Source organism: Felis catus, chromosome C2 (genome assembly GCF_018350175.1).
Source record: "Felis catus isolate Fca126 chromosome C2, F.catus_Fca126_mat1.0, whole genome shotgun sequence".
In the NCBI taxonomy this organism is placed as follows: domain Eukaryota; kingdom Metazoa; phylum Chordata; class Mammalia; order Carnivora; family Felidae; genus Felis; species Felis catus.
Genome location: NC_058376.1, coordinates 76,025,939 through 76,047,132, shown reverse-complemented (window position 1 = coordinate 76,047,132; position 21,194 = coordinate 76,025,939). Strand labels below are relative to the sequence as shown.

The window sequence follows — 21,194 nt, the reverse complement described above, 5'->3', positions numbered from 1 at the left end:
ATTATTGCATAAAAAGAATATTTTTTTTCAATGCATAAGAATTCAGTTCTTATTCTTGTAAGACAGGATCTATCAGCATAAGGAATACATTAAAACATTCATTATATTGTTGTGAAATAGACATATGTGACTATATACAAGCACATGAAGTATTTCATTCAAATATCGGGAATTATTTTTATCCTTGATTTAGGAACAAAGAGTTAAGTCCCTCCATCCATTAAACCATCGCTGCAATGCTTTGGTAATCTGAATATTATTACCAATCAAATAGCTTCCTCCCTTGGGTTTTGCCATGATGCAGGAGAGCTGAGCATGGTTATGACTGACTGGATGTCATGCAGTGATTAAGGGCACAAATTTAAAAGGGAAGCAAAAATAATATAAAAACAAGGAGGGGGACGAAACATAAGAGACACTTAAATATGGAGAACAAACAGAGGGTTACTGGAGGGGTTGTGGGAGGGGGGATGGGCTAAACAGGTAAAGGGCATCAAGGAATCTACCCCTGAAATCATTGTTGCACTATATGCTAACTAACTTGGATGTAAATTAAAAAAATAAAATTAAATAAAATTTTAAAAAAAGAGAGAGCACCAATTTGGGAGCCACACTACCTGGGTCCATGTCCCTACTCAGTCACTTGCCAGCTCTGTTAACTTGGACACATTTTCATCACTGAAAAACTGAATTTTTATGAGGATTAAATGTTGGGAATATAGGAAGTGTCCAAAGATGTTTAAGAGAATGAAGGAGCTGATCTCTTCATGAAAATACTGAATAACAGATTTCAGAGAACACAGTGATAATTTTTTTTAGGCTAAAGGTATTCTAAATTCAAAACTAGATTAAGAGAGTTAAGACATAAGAAATGGTCTCATTACACTAGTTCAGTGAAGAGGAGACAGGTTTTTTCACAACATCTCAGTGGTAGAGCTCCTTAAACAATAACGTGCTTTTGAAACATTCAAGGATATTGTTAAAATGGAGATTTTGATACACGTTTTTGTGGACTTGAGATTCTACATGTTTTAAAATTTATTTTGAGAGAAAGAGAGAGCACAAGCAGGGGAGGGGCAGAGAGAGAATCCCAAGCAGGCTCCATGCTTTTAGCACGGAGCCTCATGCGGGGTGCAAACCAGAGAACCATGAGATATGACCCGAGCCGTAACCAAGAGTCAGACGCTTAACTGACTGAGCCACCCAGGTGCCCCTCTACATTTTTAATAAGCTCCCAGATGATGCTGATCTTGGCAAACTGAACCTCACTTCAGGTAGTACAAAAGGAATATATAAACTATTTTTGCTAAATATATCATGCAAAATTATTACATATATATTTTTACATACATATTTTAAATGAGATTTTAAAGTATTTCAATTATTGTACTAAATGGCTTCCCCAACATCCCAAAAGACCTCTGGCTTACGTAGCAAAGTTGCACAGAGTAAGTGAATTCAGAAATAATTCTGTAATTTTCAGATGATGTCATTAGATAATTTGTTTCTACTTTCTTTTCCAAAAGACAGAAGATCCATGTGGAAGATCCTATTGAAATCTTGTAATTCCTCAAGTCTAATGTCTCTTACCTATATTTCTGTTACAGAGAAAGTGTTAAAATCTCCAAAATTAAGGCATACATTTATATATGCAAATATAGATATTTGCACAGGGAAGTAAGTGCACAGGGAACTCAGAAGTAATGAAGTGATTCCATCAGAAAGCTATTCATATGATGCCATAAACACAGCTTTTCCTACTTTGCCAGTGAGTCAACTATAAAAACCAATACATCCCCAGGACTGACTACAAGCTGCTAAATCAGAGTCTCAAAGAATGACAAAAATTATCTTTTAAAAAATATACATAATCAATATATTTTGACCTGCAAATTTCTTTTTTATTTATTTCTTTGAAATTTTTTTAATGTTTTATTTTTGAGAGAGAGAGAGACAGAGTGTGAGATGGGGAGGGGTAGAGAAAGAGGGAGACACAGAATCTGAAGCAGTCTCCAGGCTCTGAGCTGTCAGCACAGCCAGACATGGGGCTCAAACCCACAAACCGTGAGATCATGACCTGAGCCCAAGTCGGACGCTTAACCAAATGAGCCGCCCAGGCGTCTCTGACCTGCAAATTTCTTAAACTCCCAACTTAAAGGTACATGAAGGATGTCACTTCTGATTTAAAAAAGAATACATTTTTAAAAATAATTTTATAGCTAAATTTCTTATTTTACTACTTAGTTTTTAGTTTCCTTATGTTCTTATGTTCTAGATTCTTCCCAGGGCATTTTTTTTTTACTTTTTATCTTTTCTTTTTCTTTTTCTTTTTCTTTTTTTTTCTTTTTCTTTTCTTTTTTTGCAATTTCTCACTAATACATAAAATACTTCAGTTATGACAATGTGAAATGTTGCCATTACAATTACCACTGCAGACAACTTTCCCAATAACTAAACCCTGCTGGCCATCCTGGTATCAAGTCCTTAAAGAGGTTTTTTAAAATCGGCATCTGAAAATTTTCAGTGTTTCAAAAAGAACAAAACTCAGTACCATAGCAGAGCATGTAAGTTGCTCTTCTTCTAGGCCTACTCACTAACTTTCCAGTATTTTCATTAAATGGAAAAATAAAATTCTGGGTTTTGAAAAAACTAGTCCATATATCTTAGTTGGAAAATGAAGAGTAAATAGTGGGTTTCTCAGTTTGCTGAAAATCCCCCTTCAATTAGTCAAATAAATATTTGAATTTCTGTATTTCTGTTTAAAGAAAGAATTGTTTCTTTAAAGAAAACAAACTTGAGTCAATCAAGGAATTACAAGCGAGTATAAACAAAGAGAGCAAAAACTTTGTCAAACAAGATTAGTTTCTTGGGCTTTCATTTTCATTATTATTGATAGACTCTGGGATGTCTGTAATACTGTCTAACTCAAGAAGCTGACAAATCAAGGGGTACAAATCTCAATCAAATTTTGAATGAAAATGTAGTTAAAAGAACACGATCCAATTAGAAAGCAAAGAAAGGACAAAACATTTCTCCCCAGTAATATTAGCTCCATTGGGTAGTTGTATCAACACTCCATAACTGTACTATTCTAAATGGCACACAATTAAAAGATGACACAGAGTACAAGAAGAGAACAGAAGGTATAACTGTTCTATAAAGTGCATTAGATGTGCAAAATGTAAAACCCATCTCATTGATGTACAACGTAACCACAATGGTAATCTCGTAAATAAACTTTTAATCCCTTAAATGAATCTATTATTCAAGATTTTTCAAAGCCATTTTAAATTGACTAACTCATTTGATAATCATATTAACCTTATGAATAAAGTGAGAAATTCTTATCCACATTTTTAAATATAAAGGCAACTAAGCAACTTTCCTAAAGTCAAATGGTGAGTAGCAGCAAAGCCAGGATGAGAATGTAAGGCTTCAAAATCCTAATCAAGAGTTCTTAACAAAAGCAGAAGAGCAATTCATCAAAAAATGCAACAAAAGATTATCTTATATCAGACAATGTTTAAATTATATCCATATATTAATTGAGATCCAAGTTGGCCTTACCTCTACTAAATATTCTTAATGTCATCCAAAAAAGGTTAATGAAAACAAATGCCACTGTAGGATGAATCCTATGTAATAGGATGGCTATTATCAAAAATGAAGACAAAAACAAAATAACCAGTGTTGGTGAGTATGTGAAGAAACTGAAAACACTGTACATTTCTGGTAGAGATGTAAAATGTAAAGCCACTATGGAAAATGATATGATGATTCCTCAAAAAATTAAACATAGAGTTATATGATCCAGAAATTCCACCTCTCGATATACCCAAAATAAATGAAAACAGGGATGTGAACAGGTATTTGCACACTGAGTTCAGAGTAGTATTATTTACAATAGTCAAAAGGCAGGAGTAACCAAAATATCTATCAATGGATGAATGATAAACAAAATGTAGTACATAATACCATACAATATTGTTTAACCTTAAAAAGGAAGGAAATTTGACACAAGAATGGATGAATCTTGAGGACATTATGCTAAGTGAAGTAAACTAGACACAAAAGGACAAATATTTTATGATTCCATTAACATAGGATATCTAAAGTAGTCATAGAGACAGGAAGGAGAATAGTGGTTTCCTGGAGCTGGGGGAAGGGAGAATGGTAACGTGTACAAGTACAATGTGAATTACTTAATGGCTCTGAAATGTACACTTACTTTGGCTAAAATGGTAAATTTTATGTTGTGTCTATTTAACACAATTAATAATTATACATACTTAAAAAAATCACACACACACACACACACACACACAAATAACGAGTGTAAGCTATACACAAAGAGATGACTATTAAAGCCAGAAATGTTCTATTTGCATAGGAAGAGTCAACAATTCCCTAATAGTCAAAAGTATTAGTCTTAGAAGCACAGCAAGACAGAGAGAATTGAGATATAACTGAGGGGTTATAGAGTTGGTAAGAGGAAAATCTGATGAGAATACCCTAGAACTACACTGCCTAATATACTATCCATTTGGTATATGTGGTCACTCAGCATTAAATGTGTTTATTCCCAATTCAGATGTGCTGCAAGTATAAAACAAACACCAAATTTAAAGACCACACAAAAAGAATAAATATCTCAGTAGTAATGTCTTAAAGTGATTACATACTGAGTACATGATTATCTTGGATATTTTGGGTTGAATATACTATTAAAATTTACATCACATGCTTGTTTTTATTTTTCAAATGTGAATACCAGATAATTTAAATTACCCATGTAGTTCATATGATATTTCTGCTAGACATTTCTATCTTAGAAGAGTTTGTTGTTCTCTACAGGTGTCCTGACTGGAGCTAACACTCTAAATTACTGATCAACAGGAGGACAGTGGAGAAAATTTTCTGACCCGACTGGACCCGAGATTCATATGTAGACTTGGTAGAGGCAGAGTATCTTGGATGCCTTTGGTAGGATGAACTTGGCTTAATTAATGTTGTATCACTTTCATTCAATATGGATTTTTCATTTTCTTTTCCCCCCTCCAATTCCAGTTACTCTTTTGTGAACAAATATCTAAAGATGCATTTGTTCAAGCATTGATTTGCTCATTTATTCTATAAACGGGTGCACATTTAATTTGTGCTGGGAGCTCTGCTAAATTCCTTGGCAACTGCAAGAAATGACCTCTTGATTCCTGCCCTCATGGAGCTCAGGGTGAAGAAGGAGAGCATAGACATGCACACAAATCACAGGCTGTTCAGAGCCAGGGTAGAGAGTTGAATGGAAATTAGGACATCACAATAGCTATCTGATGTTGATTTAGTCTTGATGCAGAGGAATTAGAGATATGGCCAGGCTACTGAAGAAGAGTGAGGAAACGAAGTGCAGGTAATGTAAGAAAAAGTGACTGGTTGAAGAATGGGGTAAGATAGAGAAGTGGGAGGGTTAAACCCGGCAGGGTTAACTTGTGTCAGAATTATGGAATTCCACGCTAGATTTAAACCATTATCCTGATATCTGTCAGCTTCAATTTGATAGTGAATGAAGAGTTAAAAAATATGTCCATCAAATACAGGAGTTTATAGGGAAAAATCTATTTATTCAATCTCATTATCTGGAAAAATGTCTAACTATGTTTATATGGCCTGAATACAGCCAGTCAGATTAGTCAGAAAGAATCAATCAAACTGAATCTTACTGCACAGATTCTATAAGAAATGGTTGGCAGCATCTGAAACTTTCATGAGTTCTGCTGTCTTGCAAACACAATTGTTAAGTTCTTAGAAATAAACCTAGCTGAGGCACCACTACATGTGAGACCTGCTGCTTATCTAACATGCACAATATCTGATATACTCCAAGTACCATAATTTTGACTGCAATTGAAAGGTGGGGTTCACTTGGTCAAGCTAACTAACATGTTAAGAAGGGTTATCCTTTTGTTTTGTGGGGAACTTAATGTAGCACTTAAGAAGACTAACCAAACAAAAAATAACAAATCAAGAGGTACTAACCCCATATATGAGCATCACATATATTTACAATGAAAAATAATTTTATATAGCTACTAGTACTAGAATTTGGAGTTCTGGTATTAATTTCCAAACATATACTCCTAAGAAATTGTGGGGAATCTTTATCTTTTTTTATTAAAAAATGTGTTTTAGGTTTTTTGGAGGTTTTTTTTTGGGGGGGGGGGTAGGGGAGGGGCCAAGAGAGAGGGAGAGAGAGAATCCCAAGCAGACTCCACGCTGTCAGCACAGAGCCCGACATGGAGCTTGAACTCATGAACCATGAGATCATGACCTGAGCTGAAACCAAGAGTTGGACGCTCAACTGAGCCATCCAGGTGCCTCTATTGTGGGAAATATTTAAGAAGCATGTCTAGGAAACCAGCTAGGTTCTGATTTTCAAATAGTTCTTTCTGCAGCTACAGAACTGTCTTCCTAAATAATCCCTGCATTATGTAAGATTAAGTTTTTCTCTTCCTGATAATCAGGTCATTATTAGTAATTGAAATGACCTCTGATCTCTTAATTTGCATTATTTCAAAGTACAATGATATTTATGGGGGAGTTCTTTTCCATCACTTTCTATTACAATAAGCTATTATTTCATTAGAAATAGATTTATTTTGCTTTAGGAAGCTCTACAATGTTTTAAACACCTCTTTGTTCTTGAATAGATTCTTCTGGTGCCCTCTGTTGTATGAATTTGGCCCACTTCAGCTACTCTTGGTGAGGAATAATTTCCAGCCTGGGAATAAAGTGAAACAAACAAACAAAAAATCCAACTCCCTGTATTTCTTGTTTTCCCAGCTCCCCAATCACAGTTCTCAGAAACTCAGATTCAGTGCCAATGCCCATTTAACCATTGGACACAAGTTCTCTGAGTTAGGCAACTTGAGATGTTATTATCTACCCATGTGTCATCCAAGACTCTGTGGACTACACTTGTGATACAGAGTTTATTTTCAGTGGGTATGATTTAATGGCTACAATTTGGCATGGAACTGATTTCCAACTGTGTTTCCTTCTGATTTCACTTTATACTATTTTTTCAACAGAGTCTCAATATCCAGCTATCAAGAATGTTCAGTGCCTGGTGATACAATGCCTGATTAACAACACTGCTTCTGTTTCACCTGGCACTTCTGGTTGGTTCTTGATCGCATTCCATGCCCTCTTTCTTCTTTAAAGCAGGATAAAAAAGAATACTTGCTCTTTTTTTTATCCCACAGGATGTTTTTGAGATACATATCATTATTCCTCTAACACATGTGGTATCATAATAGTTTTGGATAAATGGTAAAAGGAGATAATGTTCTGAAAAGGGAAGCATATCTGTTTCATTCTTCAGCACTCTTTCTTCATTTCAGTTTTCTTTCTCTTTTCCCTCCATTTTGATATATGTTTCGATTTTTTTCTTTTCTTCCCTTCCCCACCACCCTTCTCCCATCTCTTCTCCTTCTTTTGGGTGTCTCCTTTTATTCATGTTTTGACTTTTCTTGATCCACAGTACACTGAAGCAGAAGGATTCACTGTAGCTTTCAGAGTAAAAATGAGGTAGAGGGATTTGGTGAGAGAATATTCTTCCTCATGTGCAGACACGAGGACACACAAAGTTTCTAATAGCAGAGCCCATATCATGCATTACTTTAAGACACAGAAATCACTAGAAATTCCCAGTTCAATTTATTAATGTGAACAGATCACACCTGTATGATGTCACGTTGTGACTTGGCCTGGTGAAGTCTGTCATTTTGACAGCCACCTGAGATACACTGGCTATATTTCTGTAGAAAGCCACATAGTCCTGCTATCATAAATAAGATGCTACACTTGGTCATAACAAGACCATAAGCTACCAACTTTAGAATACTACATAATATTTGTTTTATTAATTTCTTTTTTGCTTTACTTTTAAATGCAAGATTATACTGTTAGAAAGGAGAGAGATCTAATATATATCACTGAGCATTGAAATCTTGTCAAAAATAAAACACATCTCCTCTTTATAAGATTAGGTACAGGATTTCCAGGACATGGTTTCCAGTTACTATTCTTCTATTATATTCTTTTCATGGGTACCTTTGTTGCAAATGCAGTTATCAGAAATATGCAAGCGTTCTTTGCCACTTTACTAGCCCAGATTCCCTGTTTGTAATTTTTAACATTCAAGAGTCACATTTATATCAGTTACAAACTTTTCTTGGGAAACAAACCAAAATAATGCCTTTCTTAAAAGTATGAAAAAAGTGGAATCTCAAAAGTTGCCATTATTTATAAATCAGACAACTGTAATAAACCAGATGCAGTTACCATCCAGTGGGTCCTCTCCTCCTAAGCAGTGTCCTCACAACCATAGCTAATATTAATTGAGTACTTAATATTATATCTTAATATAATATTAAGGATATACTTAATATTATATCTTAATATTATAAGTATAATATTAAGTATAAGATATACTTAATATATATCTGCACCTTATATACACTATGATTAATTTTAAACACCCAAAAGAGAGATACTTTCATTGGTTAGCTTTGCAACTGAGGAAACTAGAGAACAGAAAGGGTAGTTTGCTGGAAGTATTGCAGGACACCATAGGGCAGAATCAGCATTAAAACTCGTGTGTGATTAGCTCTAGGGTTCCTGCTTTAGGCTTACAGTCAGATAGTTTAATGTGTCTGAGAAAAAACAAACACATAAATCTTTCTTGACTGGTCTCAAGTCAAGATCTTGATCCCAGTCCTCATGGGGGTGCTCAGCACTTCCTGGAACCCTACCGCATTTCTCTTGCCAATTTCCTCTCCCATTCTTCCCACGGGATGTTACATCCCTTCACTTAACTCCTCAAACTCTCCTCAGACTCAGGCAATAGGCCTGTCTTCTTTCTTTTCTTGACTTTCTCTCTCCTTCCTCTCCCTCTCTCTCCTTCACGTTTCCCTTCCTTCCTCCTTTTTTATCAGTAAACCACCTTGTTTTGTATTTCACGTAGAAAGAAGAAGAGGAAGTGTTTGTATTTCCACCATGAAAACGACCCACCTGCATTTATCTGCTCACACGTGTTCTGGCTCCCTGCTTGTTACAGAGCTTGAACCCTCTCTGCACCTGTCTAAAGTTGGCCCTCCACTTGCCACTTCCATGCTGGAGCCCACTCCCTTTGGTCAGTATAATTCAGTGACCATCTCTCCTCTAATGCCCAAAGTCACTTCTCCCCACATGTTCCCATCAGTCTATAAATATGGTGTAATAGCTCTAAGCAAACAAGCCAATAAACCCCACTGTAACTTGCATATTTCTCTTCAGCTACTGCCTCCTATTTCTCTGCTCCTCTTTTACAGCAGAGCTCCTCCAAAGTGTGACTTAATATTACTTTCTTCTTTTCTTTACCTCCTGTGATAACTTGAATCCACTCTAATTAGGCTTATTCTGCTACACCACTGAAATCACTTGCCAAGTCACTGTTGCCTGTATGTTATATACCCATTGGTCAAGCCTCCAGCAGCTTATGGGATCCTCTGGCAGTCTCTGATAGATAACAGCTGTGGTCATAGTTTTGCCTCTTTCTAACTATACGAACCTGGGTGAGCTAGTTAACCTCTCTTAAACTCAGCTTCCTCATGTTTAAAATTGGGGTGATAATCTTAACCTTCATACTCTCAAAGTGTTAGTGACTATCAATTGATACTCAATTGATCAATACACGATCGATCATTTGTGGTTAGGGAAGCCTGCTGAAAATAACAACGAGCCACACAAATGGCATATAAGGCAGTACAGCTGCTACTAATTATTACTTATATTACTGCTGGATTCCTGAAAATTATTTAGAAAGTGAGAGTTGTTGTAATTATGGAGAGAACTAGGTGGAACTCTTTGAGGGTCAGTATGGTTCTATAAGGGAGATTGGAAAACCTGTGTGGAAGGCAATTGTAATTGCTGACAAATTATTTCCAAATGGAAGCAATACAACTCCAGTTTCTGATAAAGTTCACAAATGACACTCTATAAAGAACCCCCATCTACATCAGTTTCTATCAAAGAAGGATGAAATATGACTAATCTTCTTATTACTACCAATTTAATTGAATTTTCCTTGGCCCTCTATAATTTCTAAGAAGTAGAAAGGTTAGATTGCTCTGTCAGTTAATGTACCATTAAAGATATTTAATTGTCTTAATAGCAGATCATGGAAGGGTGTGAGCAATTAACATGAAGCAATTTCACACCTTAATTAACGTCACATGGGATCCCTTTGGAACTGGAGAAGAATTTTAAGCGCTGGTTCAGAAGCAATGTATTGCCAAAGGAACTCACCCAGCACACTGTAAATATTTATTATAAAGACTTAAGAGACATTGTGAACACAAAGATCTATATCTTCATGTGTAAAGAGATCAGAAGCAACATTTGTGTGCAGGAGAGAGATAGATATGGAAGAAGAATGTGTCAGGGAGAGGCAGGAGGGTTTTATTAAAGACTAAATTCAAAGCCAGGAAAATGCTGCTTTGAAGGAGTTATACTGGTTTGGGGGAAGAAGGTGTCACAGGCTGGCAGGGATCCAAAACTCAAAAGGTGGAGAGAGAGAGAGAGAGAGAGAGAGAGAGAGAGAGAGAAATTACAGCTATTGTCTTTGCTATAATTAAAACAATCAGGGGCATCAGCGGTACCCTTTGCTCCTCCATCTTTCTTTGTCTTTTAGTATGGTTAGGTCTAAAAGAGGATTTTGGAAAACACAGCAGTTTTCTTTCCAGGCAATTGAAATAAAAATGTCAAAATCATTTTGCTATTAGTATTCTCCCAATTAGAGGTCTAAAGCATTAGGACCCCTGATTTGTTCAGTTCTTTGGTACCCCATTATAGAGTTCTTGAAGAGATTATTTTCCCTCCAAATTTCAACTTTCACTGTCTCTAATCCCTTTATGAATACCACATCTCACAGCATTTACCCAGTACATAACCCAATAACACTATGTCCAGTTTCTGAGAGAAAATGAAAAAGACACTTTGCATTGATCTGACAGATTTGGGATATCCAGCTTTCTTACAATGTCTAATCTTCATATTATTCCTATGAAACAGATGGCATTTATAATCAACTTCATCTTCAGAGATCACTGAGGTTTAAGAGGGCAAATCATTTTCTCAAAATTTCTTAGAAAATCATTGGCAAAATTTTGATCAGAAGAATTAGACATTTATTCTTGATTAATTGATTTCTACTAGGTTATTTTTTTCTCAGTGTCGACAGTGCAATAATTGGTGTTACCTCTAACTTACTCTGTATACTAATTTAACTCAGCACTAAAATACAGCCATCTTTAAAAAAATTTTTTTAATGTTTTTTATTTATTTTTGAGACAGAGAGAGACAGAGCATGAACAGGGGAGGGGCAGAGAGAGAGGGAGACACAGAATCGGAAGCAGGCTCCAGGCTCTGAGCCATCAGCCCAGAGCCCGACGCGGAGCTCGAACTCACAGACCTCGAGATTGTGATCTGAGCCGAAGTCGGACGCTTAACCGACTGAGCCACCCAGGCGCACCATTACAGCCATCTTAATAGCAGTAGGAAATGGCAAAATGTGACATGTTTGATATATTTAATTCCATGGTGTCAGAGTGACAGTTTACTCTATGTTAGTCCAATATACTGATCACAATAATTTGAATAAATTTAAATAATTGCCTTTGGACATCTAGATTTAATCCAAATAAGCCTCGAATCACCAAATTCAGTTTAGGACACTAAGTCTTGATCCTGGTTGCCATCATAATCACTTGGACAATAAAATCAGAACAACTCTGGAGACTTGGCCTGAGAATTTATAGCTTTTTGAACACTTCAGATGGTTCAGATACTCATGTTTGGGAAACACTGATCTACATTATACTTCTGGCACTTAAATCAGGTTCTGTTAGCTTAAGTCAACAGTTATAACAGGAAAAACGGACAATTTTACCTGTGTGTGTGTCTGTTAGTCTTGTCTCCCCACTTGAAAATACAGTGGTGCAAATCAGCAAATGTTCCTTTATTTCCAGTTTAATATTTCTGTTGCAATGATTCTCAGTTGATATTTACTAATTTTACTTTAGAAACATATTTCTCTCTCCAGGATTAAGTTCATGAAGCTTAAACCTTTGGAAATGCACACATTGTTTTCAGGAGGAAGGAACTAGATTCTGAATGCCAACCACCTGCAGGAGCTGAGTAATGAGCTTCTTGGAGGAGGGAGGAGAAAAGGAGGAGATTGTATCTTGCTCTTTGTCAATGAGTATTTGGCTGCTGTATCTAAAGCTAAAGGGGGAGGTTACCATCAAGACAATTTAAATCTGGGGGAGTTACTTATCTGTTGTGTGAACAATGCTCTGAAAGGGCAAAATTGGGAATCATGAAGCCTATGCTGTTGTCTTAAATTCCAGGGGAGGGGACCCACATAAAGTAAAGGTTGACGTGCAAGTGTACATATAATGGGTTTAAATATCAAGTCCATCCATCTGTCTGAACAGACACTCTTGCAACCCTTCATTAACACCGCCTGTGTTGTAAACGAAGGGTGGAGAGTGAGGCCATGATGGGAAAGGGGCTGGTGGGTAATTATTATCATGTAATCAGTGTGGGATTTAAAGATCCTGGGACTGGCAGAGTTTAATTTTGGGAATCATGACATTCAAAATGATATCATCATCAGGAAGTGGGGAAAAGACAGAGCTATTTGAAAAACAAAACAAACCTCCTCTGACTTTTCCTCTATCAGTGGCCAATTCCCTTCTTAAAAGGACATTTACAGTCCGTAGTACTGGACTCTGTTGGTAACCATACAGTGGTAGGTTTACAGCTTTACAAAAATTCCTTTAAAAACTAAAAATAACTAACAACCTTTCTGGTTAGCCATCAATATGGACAGCCTCTTATGAAGCCATCATTTTCTTTCTTTTCTGAAAGTGTCTTCTAGTTATGTGCTTTATAACCGATGTATGGAAGAATTTACCGAAGACTTTCTTTACAATGAGTTACAGCTTAGAATGTTTTTCATCCTACTGCTTCCAAAAAACCCCCAAAAAACAAAAAACAAAAAATAAAACAAAATCACAAATCATCCATTATGGAAATAGCTCATAAAATTGTACTTTTTTCATTCAATAATTCAATAAAGGAAATGTGTTTAGAATCATTTTGTTTATAAGTCCTAAGCTAGGTTCCATGAAGGAACATGGGTTTACAATTAAAGTCTTATAAAGACTGCACAGAATGTCATTGTCAAAGACCTTTAGGAATCAGCTGCTCCAAATTTTTCTTTTGCAGAGTAGGAATGGAGCCTGTTAAAATTAAGCAAAAAAACCCAAAAATGATGTATTCTCAATTCTTTCTTGCCTAGTTTTAGCATGGCATTCCCATAACTATCCTATCTGATTATCTACCAATACGAGTTTATCTCATCATATCATGTATACCTTTCTCCATTTTGCATGGTTTGGAGCTAGCTTACCGTTCAAGCTGTGCCATGGTATATAACATTTCTGCTTTGCTATCACTGACTTTTCTAAGTATTAGCATATCCATAGGCTTCCTTCAGATTAAAGGGCAGTAGAGTACAGGGAATAGATGTATAGTTTTCGACAGTGAGCTTCCTAGACTGCAGTCTCAGTTCTGTATTTATCTAGCCCTGTGATTGGACAGGGCTCACTAACTTTGTTATTGAAATATTAGTTTCTTCATCTATAAAATGAGGGTAATAACATAAAGCTGTTGTGAGGTTTAATGAATGTAACATATACAACCTGCCTAGCAAACGATAAATTGCACATAGATGCAGTAAGACTAGTAATTGTAGTAATAAAGTGGTGGCATGAACAGTTTGGGGATCCTAGTGAGGAGAAAGAAATTCTCACTGCACAGTTCTTGATGCCTAACAAAACCTCCGGTGTACATATCTTTGATAATAATGGTTATTACATAATTATATCATTTGATATTATAAAGCACAGCTGCATGAAGAATCATTGGGAAAGCATTCTTATTTTTGCATCATAACAATGGTATCAAATTACAAACGAGGTATGGGTGGCACCTGTGTGGCTTGGTCAATTACGCATCCCACTCTTGATCTCGGCTCAGGTCATGATCTCAGTTTGTGAGTTCCAGCTCTGCGTCCAGCTCTGCGCTGACAGCTCAGAGCCTGCTTGGGATTCTGTCTCTCCTTCTCTCTGCCCCTCCCCCGCTTGCTCTTTCTTTGTCTCACTCTCTCAAAATAAATAACTACAATTTAAAATAAAAACCAAACTAGGTATGGGAGAACTGATCAATTTCATGTGTCTGTCAACAATATTTAGAACATGAAGAGCTCCATGAATCTGAAAAGCCTTTTATTTCTAAGCAGCAAGTATATTCTCGATTAAAAAAGGAGAGAAGCGAATGGAATACATTTATTCAAAAGCATTTGCCAGGGTCTTATTATGCTATGCTGAGGTTCCATTTCAGACTTCAGACTGTAAGCAATTTCATCCATCTTCACAGAGATGTAGCGCTTGCTTGCTGGAGTCAGAATGCCTTGGCTTGGACTCTGCCTCTGGGCAAAAAAACTACACGTGTCCCCAAACAGTGAAAAAGGAGTATAAGAAGGAAAGTTCTGTTTTGTGTAGTTAAAAGTACAAAGTGTGAGAAGAGTTTTGAGCAGGACCAGGGACATTTTCCCCCAGTGCTTTGAACACAGTATCGATTGAACAAATGTTTGTTGACTGTTACAGTCATAGGTACTATGCAGCAGACATTGTGACCCTACACTGCTTGACCTGACCATATCTTGTAGATAGGGCATTGAAAGCCTGGCTAAGTTACAGAATTGCAATGCACTGCCTCAGTTTTCTCATTTTCTCAGACAAGAAGGCTGAACTAATTCTTTTAATGACTAATAATGTGACTTTTAGAAAGGAATGTTATTGGTAAACGTCTAGGTCACTGCTATTTTCTTAGGCTGTATTAAAAAGCTTGGCTGAATTCAGTAAAAGTGTTTACCTCAATGGTATATCTCATCTTACCTAAGGAACAAGTCACCAAAAATGGTGACCTAGCATAAAATTATTTATTCCACCAACCAATTTGAAATAAGTGAACAGTATATTAAATGATCATGAGAAAGGAGGTTATAGCCTCAACTGAGAAGGATAAAATTGAATATTGTAAATATTTATTGATCACAGTAGATAGAACACTCCTTTCCTTAGAAAATACAAAGAAAAATTAATACATCATATTGTTAGATCTGTTTAGAAAGATGTATAGATTAGGATACAAACATATTTCTAAAGGCTTTTTGCAAACTTTACAGCACTATCATAGCATGATTGGTTTTTCAAGAATGTAGCTTGAGAAATCATTGTGTTCACCAAAGAAGGAAATTACCTGCCAAATGGTAGCTAGCACTATGTTTTTTCTACTTGGAGGAATTTTCTAGCTTCTATAGTCAAGCAGTTTTTAAAATAAATGCCAAGCATTTGTAACAGATTTTTTTTTTAAGGAAGAGGTACCACTGTGTTTTCTGAAACTTTGTTTGGATCTGTTGCATTCCAACCAAACTCCACTGAGCAAGGGATAAGGAACCAAATTGTCATCAACACACAGATCAGGGTCTAAAAAGAAAAGAAGTTCATTTCATACCTTCAATAGGTTTTGGTACAAAATGTGATGAAGGCTTGGTTTTCTTCACTCTGTTTCCCTTCATAATTTGACCTTCTTTATTGAGTCCTAGAAACCATGCTCGGCCTGATTCCTGCTGACGATACAGTGTAGAAGAATAAATCACATAGTAGTTTTCAAATACAGATTCCTTAAATTTGCATTCTGGAGTGAAAACATCCTGCAGAAGAAAAGGAGATACAAAAGAAAGGACGGATTTAAAAAGTTAACTAGCATATGCTTAAATGCAATGAACCTGAAATATAGGTTCTCTGTTAAGAACAAATCAGAGGCAATAGCACATAATTTCTGATAGCACTTGGTTATAAAGATTCATCATACAAAATCAAGAGGCAAGATTTCTTTTCTTTTTAAAAAAATTTTTAGAAAGTTTATTTATTTTGAGAGAGAGAATCCCAAACAGGCTTTGTGCTGTCAGCACAGAGCCTGATGTGGGGCTCAATCTCATAACCCTGAGATCATGACCTGAGCTGAAATCAAGAGTTAGACAACCAACCACGCCACCCAGGCATCCCAAGATTTCCTTTCTAGACAAACTTTCCTTCACAGAAGACAACTATTCAGGTTTGAATCACCCATTGGGCTAACATCATTCAAAGCTGTGCCCAGATCTGGTGCCAGTAAAATCTTTTATAAATTTAAGAGAATGACTATTGCACATTTTAGTGATCCTTATCATATAAAATTTATCTCTGGTAATCAAAATCAAACACAACCACAGCACCCGCAGGCTCATAGGTACACATTTGTGTACCTTATATGTACACAAATTTACTATGCAGTCAAAACTTGTTGCATTAAATCACCAGTACACTACCTCTTTGCTTAATGTCAGTAACTTTCCCTTTCATCTCTGTAACATTTTTTAAATTTAGTAATTTAAATTTCAGGTATAAAAACAAAACACCCAGAGATAAGCAGTAGAAAAAAATATTACCACTACACTGTGTGATCTTCAGTGAAACATAGAATAAAAATTGAATTCAAGATGGAATCTTAAATATCTTCTATTTCAACATCATCATTAGTAAGTGATATAGCCAAAAGGTTATATGATTAATTCAGAGTTACACCAAAAAAAAATTACTGCACCAATGCCAGAACTCACATTTATTGCTTTTAGAATCGCTGCCTCTCAAAATCACCTTTTCTGCCCGAGTCTTTAGTGACTTACAATGAAATTTTATAACCAATACAATAAAATCAAATCCTAACATGTCAAATGGACAAAATACATTCTATGGAGAGAAGAAATTCCTCCCCTTCTAATATAAGCAGAAGAAAAACAATTGTGCTAACATCTTCTTTAGCTATATGTAAATAAGAATCCTATATGCAAAACAGATTCACAATCATCCCTGCTGCCTTTGTGATGTGCTGGAAGAATCTCTTCCTTGTAACCCTTTAAGTGTAAGGCCCCAATGGTTTCATGCAGTTACACCTGTAGTTAAGTGACTGAGGAATATGTGGGACTAAAGCTGCGTGAAATCATGTCCTTCTAGGTGATAGGCTAGTCCCCTAGCTTCCTTTGCAGAAAACTACAGTGACATGTCGATGGGTGCTGGCGAAGGCCTTCAGTGACAAAAAAGACAATGGTTAAGACGCTTTCTTAATTTAAAATGGTTCTAAAATTACAGAGCAAAAAGGTGAGACTACAAAGATGGGAAGGGAAATGGAAAGGTGGTTGTAAACATTATGTATGTGTATATGTGTAATCTACACATACATAATATAGATAGATAATATATATTATTGACATATATTTATAATATTTATATGCATATCTATTTATACTATATTGATAATAACACTATAATGCCATAGGACACTCTCAATTTTTTTTTCAACGTTTTTTTTAAATTTTATTTTTGGGACAGAGAGAGACAGAGCATGAACGGGGGAGGGGCAGAGAGAGAGGGAGACACAGAATCGGAAACAGGCTCCAGGCTCTGAGCCATCAGCCCAGAGCCCGACGCGGGGCTCAAACTCACGGACCGCGAGATCGTGACCTGGCTGAAGTCGGACGCTTAACCGACTGCGCCACCCAGGCGCCCCAGGACACTCTCAATTTTAAGTAAACGTACTGGCTTAAGAATCAGAGAAACGAAAGACAAAGACCACTTCACATCTGCTACAATGGCTGTAATAAAAAAGATGGATCATAAAAAGTACTGGTGAGGATGTGAAGAAACTACAGCCCTCATCTACTGCTGGTGGGGATGCAAACAATGCAGCAGCTGTGGAAATCAGTTTGGCAGGTCTGCAAAAAAGTTAAGCATCCAATCACCATATGATCCAGCCATTCTACTTCTAGGTACATATCTAGGAGAGATGGACACTCACGTCTACACAGAAACTGGTACACAGATCTTCACAGCAGCATTATGCATAATGTGGAAGCAACTCAAATATCTATCAATGAATGAATGGATAAACAGGATGTGGTACATCCATACAATGGGATATTATTCAGCCACAAAAAAGAGTGGAGTACTGATTCATGTGACAATATGGATGAACCTCAAAAACATTATGCTAGGTGAAAGAAGCTGACAGAACAGGCCATATGTTGTATGATTCCATTTATATGAAATATCCAGAATAGGCAAATCCAGACACAAAAAAATTAGATTAGTGGTTGCCGAGAGCTGGGGGTCAGGTAAATGAGAAGAGAGGAATTTTGTATGTTTGTTTTTGTTTTGTTTTTGTCTTTTTTGGGGGGAGATGGAAATATCTTGATATTAGATTAGATAGAAGTGATGGCTGCTGATTTGAGACTAGCCATCATACAACCTCATAAAACCCACTTCCATCAAAGATAATTACTACATTGTCTTGTATACACGATTAAAAATAACAGTTTGATTGAGTAAATGATGAATTATGAGGTTTCTGTTTGGTTTTGCAATTGTTTAAAGTCTGTTCTTGAAACAGTAAAAGTCCAGGATATCGGGCAGGAACATGAGCCAGGAATAGCATTAGGCAGGGACTGGGTCTTGAACTTCTGAGCTACTGAAGGGGGATCCCAGACACAGCACTCAGGTCCGAATGAGAGATGAAAAGTTGGGGTGCCGGGGTGGATCAGTTGGTTAAGCATCCGACTTCAGCTCAGGTCATGATCTCACAGTTCAAGAGTTCGAGCCCGATTTTGGGCTCTATGTTGACAGCTGAGAGCCTGGAGCCTGCTTCAAATTCTGTGTGTATCTCTCTTTCTGCACCTACCACTCTCGTGCTCTCTCTCTCTCTCTCTCTCCCTTTCTTTATCTCTCTCTCTCTCTCTCTCAAAAATAAACATTAAAAAAAAGAAACGGAAAATCAAGTGGAGTATCCCATTTAATGTCATTCCAAGGGGGCTACAGAGTCAAGAGTTCAGAAATAAGGCAACTAATACCTGGCTAGGGCAAAACATTTCAGGTGGAAAAAAATGTCAGAAGCTTAGTGTAGGCACTTCTAGAAATAGTGATGGAAACAAGAACACTGAGCAAACTTGGACAATCATTCTAAGTGCAACCTTTACACTATTTATATAATTTCAACATAAATACGAAGTTGTACATTTAAAAATTTACAATACAGTTGCTATTATCATTCTTTTAGTTTTTTTTAAGTTTATTTATTTTGAGAGAGTGAGAGAGACACAGAGAGACAGAGAGTGTGAGAGGGAGAGGGGCAGAGAGAGGCAGAGAGAGAATCCCAAGCAGGTTCCACACTTTCAGTGCAGAGCCTGATACAGGGCCCCATCCCACAAACCGTAAGATCATGATCTGAGCCGAAATAAAGAATCAGACACTTAACCTACCCAACCACCCAGGTGCCCAAATTGTGTAATGAGAAATGAAATGTCCAGCTAGTTAGAATAAGAAAATCAGAATTTTGCTTCTGGATCCATACCTACTCGATGTGAGACTTTAGGTAAGTGATTAATCTTTGAATTTTACATATGCAACTATAAATTATTTTAACGAAAGTAAGACGAAGGATGTGGAAGCATGTTGTAAGCTTTCAGAATTTACGAAAATTCCAACTCATTATTCTTCTTCAGTTTTTATTTATAGCAAGAAAAATACAATCAATCATGTAACTAGACACTTAATTCTGTGTTTTTGTCATAGAAGTTTATATCTGCTGCAGCATCCAGGGCCCTAGGCTATAAGTTAAGCTTTATTCTGCATATATTACTCCCACCATAGCTAAAACAAATTACACATACATACTTGTTTAAAAAAAATTATCTAGGGGCGTCTGTTAAGTGTCTAACATTGGCTCAGGTCATGATTTCAAAGTTTGTGAGTTCAAGCCCTGCCTCACGCTCTCTGCTGTCAGCACACAGCCCGCCTCAGATCCTCTGTCCCCCTCTCTCTGCCCCTCTCCCACTTGCTGTCTCTCTCAAAATAAATAAATAAACTTTAAAACCATTAGCTAAAGCTTTCAGCAAACACTCGGGCAGTCACAGACATTCAGAAGAGGATCTGAGGTTAAAAAGCAAGTGGGTTCACAACGACAATAAATCTAATGTGTAGTGGAGACGAATAGACTTCAGAGCTAAAGGTGATAAAATCCTGGATTACCTTAATCCAGTGCATCTAATTAAAGCAGAGCAATGAACAAGTATAAAAAGGAGGATTTTTTCCATCTTTGAAAGATTAAACAGTCATATTGCATCTCATAAATTGTGTTCATATCTATTATCCTGAGCAATCAGTTCAATGTAGGTACAGAGCAAGACTTGTAGAAATATTTGTTGATGAAATAGAAACATCTCCACATGTGCATCATGTATATAGATATGTGAAATGCTTTATTTTTATGTTTATTTTCCACAATTATTATACAGAACCTTTCCAAATCCTACAAAAACAAACAAAAAAAGTTTAAAAAAATCTTTCCAAATCTTTTTTTTTTAATTTTTTTTAACGTTTATTTATTTTTGAGACAGAGAGACAGAGCATGAACAGGGGAGGGGCAGAGAGAGAGGGAGACACAGAATCTGAAACTGGCTCCAGGCCCTGAGCTGTCAGCACAGAGCCCGACGCGGGGCCCGAACTCACAGACTGTGAGATCATGACCTGAGCTGAAGTCGGACGTTCAACCGACCAAGCCACCCAGGCGCCCCAAAATCTTTCCAAATCTTAAGTGTATTCAACTTCAGCTGACCTGGATTTCACTGGAATATGAATACGACCTTTGATAGGGCTCCAAAATTACTTTTGATCACTCATTCTTTTAGTAGAATTTGCAACGAAAAACAACTGATGTTTTTGTTCTAGCATTGTACAAGCCACTATGTGACCAGTTCTATTTCACATTTCAAATACCTATTCACTCTTGCCTTGTCCTAGAAAATTAAGAATACCTGCCCATTTCAATCTAGATGACAAGGAATGTTGGAACACCACTTAAACCCAGGCCAACCATTCAGGATTCCTTTCAGCCTCTCCCCACTTCATTTGATTCTTACCTATTCTCTATACAATTTC

The 21,194-nt window shown here is 36.7% G+C and overlaps 1 protein-coding gene across 3 annotated transcripts in view; it reads right to left on the bottom strand.

Moving 5' to 3' along the window:
- FGF12 (fibroblast growth factor 12) overlaps positions 1 to 21,194 on the bottom strand; it is a 560,445-nt gene that overhangs the window by 5,482 nt on the left and 533,769 nt on the right. For all 3 annotated transcript variants that reach the window (XM_011286026.4, XM_019839972.3, XM_003991788.6), the window contains one exon: positions 15,679 to 15,877. In XM_011286026.4, the coding sequence (XP_011284328.1) occupies positions 15,679 to 15,877 (199 nt within the window). The remainder of the gene's footprint in view (positions 1 to 15,678; positions 15,878 to 21,194) is intronic.